The 9,764-nt window shown below is 38.3% G+C and overlaps 1 protein-coding gene across 2 annotated transcripts; it reads left to right on the forward strand.

Annotated features, from left to right (window-relative positions):
• The first annotated feature begins 229 nt into the window (after window positions 1-229).
• Window positions 230-9,617, forward strand: LOC105266555 (otopetrin-3). 2 transcript variants are annotated; one of them, XM_011304815.1, is made up of 11 exons: window positions 230-315; window positions 1,278-1,372; window positions 2,106-2,303; window positions 3,761-3,996; window positions 4,872-5,044; window positions 5,387-5,548; window positions 6,611-6,883; window positions 7,418-7,668; window positions 7,742-7,875; window positions 8,782-9,014; window positions 9,258-9,617. In XM_011304815.1, the coding sequence occupies exons 2-11, from the start codon at window positions 1,350-1,352 to the stop codon at window positions 9,564-9,566; spliced, it is 1,992 nt and encodes a 663-aa protein (XP_011303117.1). In that variant the 5' UTR covers window positions 230-315; window positions 1,278-1,349; the 3' UTR covers window positions 9,567-9,617. The 2 variants fall into 2 exon arrangements, with proteins under 2 accessions (XP_011303117.1, XP_011303128.1); XM_011304826.1 differs by lacking the exon at window positions 6,611-6,883.
• The last annotated feature ends 147 nt before the right edge of the window (window positions 9,618-9,764 follow it).

The raw sequence follows: 9,764 nt of genomic DNA on the forward strand, positions 1-9,764 counted from the left end.
TACTAGATTTTAGCATCGACAGGCTAACAACGTCCAAATCTCAAATATTTGCGATGACGTACCCTCGGGAGGAGTCAAGACACCCGTATAACAGCTTCGGTACTCCACAGATATTCTCACACATGTTGAGCAAACGTCTGAAGTGTACACTGAATTGACTTGTTAATTTCCGCTCATCCGCGAGTACCGTAAATAAGCTAAATTCACTGCCGTTTGCCAGTCCATCTCAACCTGCCATACAAATAAAATAACCCTCCGTGCTATTATCAGTGATAATAATACTCCCGTTTCCATTACTTGAATCATCAGCAAAAGGTAAAAATTCCACGTCAAAACTATTCAACATCTCGTATGAATATTCAACAATCATCAGTTTTCCATAAATATCTTCGAATACACGACCGATACGTAAATTTATCCCTAAATCTTTTTTGTCGAACCAATTTATACCAGCAAAAAAGGTTATAACAAAAATTTCACCAACTCCCTCAGATCCGGAGATATTTATCGAAAACGCGGTTTAAATTGAGTTACCGCTCCGCAACTAAATTTGATTATTCTTCCGTCTACGCGGAATATCTCTCAATCCAAAGGAGATATCGAAATTCTTGTTGAACATTATTTAGAGCTCTCTTTCCGCTCAACAAAAAAGGTCCAGCAACAATTTCGCTCCGATGTTTACATTTTCATATATCCAGCGAAAACCCAGAGGAAAAATGAGTGACTTTAAGCCATTCGACCTCTGCACTCCCAAAATTTCATTCAGTCCTTCACAAATTTTCCAGTAAAAAATTTCCACATCCCGAAAACCCATTCGCTTCAATTTCCCTGGTATCCTCCAAATAGAAAAAGAAAACCCACAGAAGAAGACGGCAACGAGCCATTAAAATTCGGCACGGTAAATTTTACGTTGAATAAATTCAGCCGAGTTTTTCCCCCTGGAGGGCCGCGAAAAAAGGTGCGATTCGTGTAAATACAGGTACGTGAGTGTATTTTCATGTGTGTGTGAGTGGAAGTAACTCCAAAGTTGAGGTAGAGTATTGTCGGAAGATAAACGGAACCGATTGTTGCACACACCGGTCTCACAGAAGCTAGTGAGAAACTTTTTCAACGGTTTATTTTCCTCTTTTTATCCTCCGCCTTCTTTGTTTTTTCCTCTCCTCATTCTCACCCGTCCGCTTAACAATATACAAGTGCCCGAACTTGAGAGAGTTCCCCATCCCTCCCCCCCTCCCCCTTCCCACCCCCTACCTCACCCAGCCGTTTTTTTTTTGCAGAGAAATACATTTGGAAAAAAAACCGGGGAAGAGCTTTTTTTTTCACCGGGAGAAAGTGCACAGCGGAGACAAATGGCGAGCGACGTAACTGGAACGTGAGTTTTTTAGAATCTTGTTTCATCAGTGTTATGGGTGGTGAGTGGTGTAACTTTTTCAGACAATTAAAAATATTTTTGACGAGTCAAGTTGAAAAATCGGTTGAAACCGTCCGAAATGGTTTTTATTCCGAGATTTCAGGAGTTATTACCGATTTTTTGTTTTCATTTTTCATGTTTTTGGTAAATTTCTGGAAATCATGGATAAAGTTAAAAATATTCCGCTTTTTGGTTTTATCATTTTTTAATGACTCACAAATTTTTATAGTCCTGCATTTATTTTTATAAAATTTTCCGTAAGATGTCTGAATTTTTGGAAATTTACTGAGAAAGCAGAAAAATTCTTCCACAACGATAAAACTAGCTGAGACATTGAGTAATAATAAAATTTAGAAACGGTATATTTTTAAAGAACTTGAAAAATAAGAGGATATGAGGAATGACTCCTCAAGTCGATTTTTCGATTTTTCTCTCTCACTTTTTCCGGGTGTATCCTCATGTTTGTGAGGATATAACCAGCGTGAAGTTCGCCCGAGTCGAAATATCAAGGCCGAATCCTGATTGGTTAACACGATCTTCACGATCGAGGCGGGACATTCAAATTTGCGCAACGCGCAATCTGTTTTGTGATAATAGTAATGCATTTGAGGGTGGATTGGTTGTGGGATGACTTTAAGTGAGTAATTTAAACGCGTAATCCTAAATGAATATTCCGGTGAATTATGACTGATAGTTTCGAGAGTGCTGAGCCGATGATAGGGTCTTCATCGCCGGTTGGTGAGTCTCACGCACCGACGACCAATTTCACCTGCATCGACCTAGAGGGAAGAGACAACTTCCATCCATCTCACCACTGTACCAGGACACCAAGTCTGAGGCGACAGAGTATCGCCTTAAACGCTATTATAAACCACAGACGAGCTCTAATAGGGTAATTGAAATATACGTTATTAATTAGCACCTAGATCCCACGCGTGCAGAAAATAATTCATTGAAAAATTGCCTGAAAATTCATGAGAATTTCATATTCAACATTTGAGTTTTTCTAGAACTCCATTGCATGTGGAATTACTCCCACACGCCAAAAACAACTTTCTGCACGCGTTGCGAACAATATTTTTCCTCGAACTGTGCGGAAAAGTTACTTTTCTGCACGTAGTGATGAAAAATATAGTAAACCCATAAATTTGCGGCCAATAATTGTGGTGTTTTTTTTTATTGGTTGTTGGTTGTTTTTATTGAAGTAGATTTGAAGAGTAGATTTTCTTATTTAATTTAAATATATTTTTTCCGCGTTCGGTAATCCTGGGAACGAGTGCGGAAAAGACGGGATTTTAGGGAAACAATCGCTCAAGTTTTCAGCAAGTGAGTATTGCCTGATCCTCAGACAAATCGAAAAATGATTTCAGCTAGGTGTAGAAAATCTAAACTCGAATAATTCCATCAACTTCACTCTCAACTCTCACCAACAATTCTCCTCATCCATCCAAACCACAACCCCCAGGATTTTCCCGCACTACTGTCTGACGAAAGCGCCACCATATTAATTCGTTGTTCCACCGCTCGACTGAGGCAAATCGAGTTTGATCGGGCTTGTGACGACGGATCGAAGGATCCAAACAATATCCATTGTCTATCAATAGACCCTGGCACCGAGCCTCGATGGCTCTCGGCATAATACCACCGAGAATTAGGCGACTAGTCTATTCCGTTGGGAAGTTCCCTATGAAAACTACCAGCGAAACTTTTTTATACCCTGTCACAAATTTTTTGAGAAATAATTTCACATAATTAATTTTAAATTCCTGGAAGTCGAATTTTCTTCTCCCTTCCCCTTTCCTCGAGAAATCCTTCCAATTCCTTGAAATTTCAAAGAAATTTACAACTCCCTAAGATTTTCATACGGAAAAATTGACATTTTCGAAAATTCAAAAAAAGAAAATTTTCACAATAAAAAAAAATTATTTTTACCAAAAATATTTTTTTCCCATCAGTAAATCTGACGATCACTGTGTAAATACTCCCATAAGACTTACTAATACCAATTACATTTTTTTGTGGTTAGTAAACATTCTTGGTTAAAAAATTTTTTTTTTCGCAGGGCACCGATTCAATGTATATAAAAAATAAATAATTGTTTTGTATCGATTTTTCATATTTTGTCCATAAAAAATGGACACCGAAATAATTTTTTTTATTGACGTCATTTATATTTTAATATAATAATGATGATAATTTCGATTTGAATAATATTTTCAGTGAAGAAATAGAGAAAATATATAGAATTGGAATTATGTCCGCTTTTTGTGGATTTTCCATTGAGAAATCGAATGAAGTGAGTATTTTACGAGAATTGAATGTACGAATTTTCGAAAATGCAACTTGCAGGGCATTGATCGCGGGTGTTGGTAGCAACCTGTCCCTCCCATCCTGCGTGAATCAGGATCAGGAAGTGTCACGAGGTAGCAATTCCTCCATTGTCGCGGTTGGCCAACACGTCCAGGGGCGAAACTCCAATGGAGACAGCCCAGGACACAGAGGTTGCAAACATCATTCAAATTTTCTCCAACTAACGCCCGTCAATACATCATCATGTCCTCTGACATCTTTGGATCCACCAAAAGGTATCAATTTTTAATATTCCCCCAAAATTCCCCCTTTCACCCGCGGTGGGAAAATGCCACCCCTCCACGGGGAACGAAACCCTCAACCTCGGCAATTGCATTATGGATTCATGCACGAGTATCAAACTTTCGACAGAAAATTGAAATGAATTTCCTAATTGGAAAATACCAGAGCGGATATTCATGCGATTAACTTGTGCAAATTTGTAATCGAAAAGTCAAACGTCATTACCCAAAAAATTGACGACTAACAAAAAACGGATAATCAGGAAATAATTGCTCGGCTGATGGTAATTATTTCGATAATAGCAGATCGCAGAGACGACATTAAATGGGATATTGTATTGCAAGTGCGTAAACTACCGCTTTATTTTTCCAGCGCCATCCGGAGTAAAAAAAAAATGTAACGGAAATGTTTTTTCCAAATTTTCAAAAAATTTCTGGAAGACTTTTCAGAATTTTTTTTTTATGAACCAGAAAAAAAATCGGAGAACAAAACAATTTTATTTCTGGGAAAGGTTTTGAAAAATCTTTCAAAAATTTAAATAGGAAAATTCTCTTTATAATTTACATGGCGTATTTTTTGAGAATATTGAAAAATTAAAAAAGCAAGAAAACAACCGTATTATTAAAAAAAAATTATATTCGCAAAAATTTCTAGAAAATTATTTTAAAAAATTTCCGAAACTCACTTTAGAAAATTTTTTAAAAACATTTCCCAAAAATATGATTGTGGTTTCCGATGTTTTTTTGTTAAAAAAAAAATCTGAAAAGTTTTCTAGAAATTTTTTGAAAATTCGGAAAAAATATTTCGCTTACAATTTTCTACCCTCAATTCTCCACCAAAACGTTCAATGAAAATCCACTGCTTCCAGCAACCCCGGGAAATAATCATCACCCCCCACCATCGAGTCGCTCTCACCAAAAAAATCGTGCAGAATTGATATCAACAGTTAGCACACTTTATGCTAAACTATTGGTCGTAATTGGCGTGACAGTTCCCGTGACAGCTAGCATCGGTCAACCAGTGCCAGTTGCCCTGGATCAGGTACATTCCATTGATTGGTATTTCGTTAACAATAAATTATTATCGCATCAATGAAGAGTTTGGTACATCCCCTGGACCAAACCGCACTGGCATTATGATACTTTATGTTGATGCGGGCATTAACGCAAGAGCGTTGGTACTGGCACGGATCATTAACGCTCATGGCCTCTCTGTGACTCGTATATACTCATTACCCCCCATCTCCCTCTCTCACTACCGCCCCACCCCTCCCACCACATATCCCCACCACCCACTTCAATATTTGTCTTATTTACTTTGTAATCATCAAAAATCACGACGCGTTTTAATGCTCATTACCCACTTTTCTACTTTTTTATCCAGGGATTTTATCTCTACCTGTACTTAGTCAGCGGTGGATTTGTCATCACTATGTATACGATTTTACTTCGTGATAAAGCTGTGAATAAACTACTGGTGGAAAATGATAAACGAGATGGGGTTTTTTTGCATGATGAATATGGAACCAAGCGTCGATCTTCTCAGGTAATCAATCACGTGATTCTAAGTCACAAAAATCCGGAGAATTAACAATTCTCGGATATTTCAGTGGAGCAAGATTAATTGATTATTTGGGGGAGGGGAATTTAATTCGTTGGAGAATTTCGAAGAACGTGGGGACTCGAGGATTTTGAGAAGTTTTTTTTAACGGAAAAATGGATGTTTTGATTATTAGGTGTTTTATGGGGAATTGAAGGAGTATTTATGTAATGGTTATATAAATCTGAACGTGTGTTTGCTGCATATAGATTTTGTTTAAAATTATAGGTGTTGCAGGTATATGTTTAGTTGACCTGTGTTATGGAAATTTTTTATAATTTTTTTCATGCAGGTCTGGGATTCAATTGAGATTTAACGGAATTTTATCGACTTGAATCAAGTGGGAAGAAACTTTGTCAATGATTACATTATCAGAAAATCAATTAATTTAAAATTCCAGCTACAAAAACTTTTAAATTGAAAAAAACGTCAGAGTCACGTGGAATTTCTGGAGAATTCCTTCAATAAATCAGTCATTTCCTTGAATATTCAAATAAATCTCAACTAAATCTCATTTTTCTCAATTTTAAAATGAAAAGAAATCAATGCGCGAAAATCTAAGGTTTCATTAAAAAATTAATAAACATTTATCAAGAAGAAGTGAATATTTTTGAATTTTCGAGATAAGGGTTTAAAGAAAATTTAGATGATACAAAAATAGATTTGAAACTTGCACAATTAGAGATTCAGCTGCAATTTCAAGAGATCTCTAACGGCGTAATGGATTTATCACTGACTGGAAAAATATCTCGGTAATAATTGGACTTGAGGGTGTACCCCATCCCGATGCTGAGAGCACAATGTCGGGCATAAAAAGTTGTTCTCATGTTTCCCGTGGCAATCCATAGTGGAATAAAACTTGAGCAAGCGATCGTACCCGGTCGGCCATTTTCCCCACCCACCCATAATTGTTCCCCCAAACGTAATGAGAGGCGAAAGACGAGAAGTTGTGTGAAAATATACACTAAAAAGTAAAAAGTAAGTGGATAAAATTCAAAAAATTACCAGCACCGACAGCAATACGGAAGCTTCTGCTTGCGTTTGGGTGCCATCGGCTTTGGTGCTGGCTCGTTAGTATTTACTGGATTGCAAATCGGAGCGGAAATAGCGTCTGCTGTGCCATTTAGGGCGATTACACCGAGCGCAAGACTCCTCCTTGTTACCGCTCAAATGCACTTCATATTCCTAAACAGCAAGGACCTAGAGTTGACTAAACACGGGCCTCTAGCTAAATTGGGACTGATGCACATGATCGCGACGAATATCTGCGAGTGGCTACAGGTAATCATTCGCTGTCATTACCAGAGTTACCAGACGGCGATTTTGTTCAAAATGTTTTTTTTTTTATTTTTTAGTCACAGTTAATCGAGTGAAATCAATCACGTGAAGAATTGACACTTTTCGAACCATATAGTTGATATTTCATTCAGAGATTATTATGATCTACCCTACTCTGGAAAAATCAATACAGATTTTTGGCAAAAATCGCCGTCTGGTCAGCCTGGTCATTATCGATTCTCCTGATTGGGTTAATGCAGTTAAATAATACCAACTGAATCGAGATGCGATAGTTACGGAATAGTTCATGTGGATTATCAAGGTTGACTCAACTGGATGATTAGGTAATTCGGTAATAGTTACCGAAATCTTAACTGCAATTCCCTAACTATATTACCAAATGCTCAATTACTACAAATGATTCTCGATTCATTCAACGAAAAAATAGAATAGATTCAAATGAATTAAGTCAAAGGAATACGATCAATTGCTAGAGTGTAACTCTTTTATTGATGTAAATGAGGAAAAACTGTCCAGGCCCTGGTGGAAGAGACTCGTCATGAGATATCCCATCTGGAGTCAAAACCAAACACAAACGATGGACTCCTGAGGAATCTCCTCCGCGATGCCTCGCCCTTCCTCTTCCCCTGCACAATAGAATTCAGTCTGATCTGCGCTGTAATTCTCTTCGAGATGTGGAAGCGAGTCGACAGATTGTCAGTGACAAAATCAAACAGCCCAACCAGGTCAGTCCACCATCTGAGTATCGACTGCAGCAACGCTCACAGGTAAACCCACCACGAAAACCCGATCCCTAATGGCAGTTTCAATTCGAGACCGACAACGCTGGTTAAATTACAGAGGCCTCTTCGGTGGTATTCTCATCATAGCAGCGACTGTCCTCAGTCTAATAATGTTCTTCGTTCTGAAGGATGCGAAACCCAAGATGGCTATTCAACAAGTAACAGCACTGGAGACGACCATTTTAATAGCCGGTATTGTCCAAGTCTAAATTTTTATCGTCAGAATGATCTGCGTTAATTTATCCTCGAAAATTCATCCCAGAATGTTAATTATCAAGATTGGAGGTACCGTAAAATTGTCCTGAAAGTTTTCTAAAAATTCCTGCTCGCTACGAAAATTTTTACAGAATTTACAGGATTTTTCCCCGACAATCAAGGTCACCCCAAGATTACGTGAAAGTTCCGTAATTTTTCCGGTATTTTTCATTCTGTGCACGAATACGTGAAAATTTCGTAATTTTTCGAGTATTTTTCCCTCCGGGTATTGCATAAATTTTGTCTGGGAGGGGGAGGGAGGGTGGGCGGTAATTTTGAAAATTCAAAAGATATCAAACGGTAATAAATCTCAAGGATGAGACCCGTAAGAGGAAACGAACCCGTCACCAGGACATCGTGGCTAAATCTCAAACATGTCGAATGAATGCGCATGCGGAGCACGCGTGGACGGTCAAGTAGCAGAATAAAAATATAGTTACAGTTGAACTTCAAAACATCAATATTTACGAACGTGGATTCATATCCCACCAATTCAACAAGCGATGTAATTCAAAAGTCAATATTACGAGCGACGTTTCCCGAGAAATTTACAATGTTTTGAATCCACGCGCCGAAATACGACAATCTATCCCATTTCGGCGGGATCATCAACCGATGAATCACGAAATCGATGAATCCTGCAAAGGCAATCCCAAAATCCGCAGTAGATTACCAAAAACAATTTTTTGCAAACCAAAAAATAAATATGAAGAAAATCCAGAAAATATTGAATAATTCAAAACGAAAAACAAATGGTATGAAGTAATGAGGGGATAATTTTTTGTGATGAATTTGGCGCCTGAATTTGGACATCTATTTTATAATTCTTTAAAAACCCACAAGGAGCAATAGCTGCTGTGAGTGGTGCCCTGAAATTACGCAGATTGGAATGGAAGAAAACAAAACTACCGCATCTTGATTCAACTCTACTAGCAGCAGCTCAAGCTGGGGTTTATCTCCACTGCATGTTCGGTGCTGTTGGTGGTGTATTAACAATGGGCCCAACCTGGGGACTTTCACTTGCCGCTGATTTTATCGCACTTGTGCAGAGCACAAGTCAAACTCTACTGATCAAGGTACGTCTACGTTACGATTGTACGATAAAATTCGAAGAAAATTTTGATGACAACGAGATGAAATTGCAGTGGAATGAAAAAATCGTCGAGTGAAATAAAAACATCACCAATAAAATTTGAATAAATCTAGATGACCCAACAAACCGATATCCCTCCAGTGGACATACCCTGACACTAATACTCTCATCCATTATTAAAGTTGTGGATTAAATTTTATTGACTCCCATCCCCTGTCCCTTCCAGATTGCCTGGCGCAGACAGTCCTCATCGAATGCTAAACCCGGCAAGGAGCTTATTACTTTTCTGATTGTCATGAACATCGCTCTGTGGATCGTAAACTCATTCGAGAAGTCTCGGGCGGCAGTCAGGCCTGAGCACCTGGAGTTCTTCGGGGTTTGGGCATGGACAATCATCACCCACGTGTCAATGCCTCTAGCGATATTTTTCAGATTTCACTCAGCAATTTGCCTCTTCGAGGTGTGGAAGAGCTGCTACAAGTACAGGCCACCCAATTTTTTTCATCAATTTCGCAGTCCAAACGAAAAAACGTAATTCATGTATCCAGCTATGTGAAGTTGGCATCGAAGTTTGAAAAATCTAACTTTTTTTTGTTGGTTTGGATTGTACTCATTGAGTACTTGAATGTGCCCTGTGCACTTTTTTTTGTACCCTCTTACTTTAGCCCTGAAGCAGGGGGGCAAAATCGTGCAGAATCGGAGTTCAAGAAAAAAAAAAAATAAACGTGGCAAT

This window comes from Fopius arisanus, unplaced genomic scaffold (assembly GCF_000806365.1).
Source record: "Fopius arisanus strain USDA-PBARC FA_bdor unplaced genomic scaffold, ASM80636v1 scaffold00002, whole genome shotgun sequence".
NCBI lineage: Eukaryota > Metazoa > Arthropoda > Insecta > Hymenoptera > Braconidae > Fopius > Fopius arisanus.

Bases quoted from the DNA above. Each gene is read 5' to 3' on its own strand.
- LOC105266555 (XM_011304815.1), top strand. From the start codon at position 1,350: ATGGCGAGCGACGTAACTGGAAC. The intron at 1,373-2,105 runs GTGAGTTTTTTA...TATGACTGATAG, and splicing joins GCGAGCGACGTAACTGGAAC to TTTCGAGAGTGCTGAGCCGA. The intron at 7,669-7,741 runs GTAAACCCACCA...GTTAAATTACAG, and splicing joins GACTGCAGCAACGCTCACAG to AGGCCTCTTCGGTGGTATTC.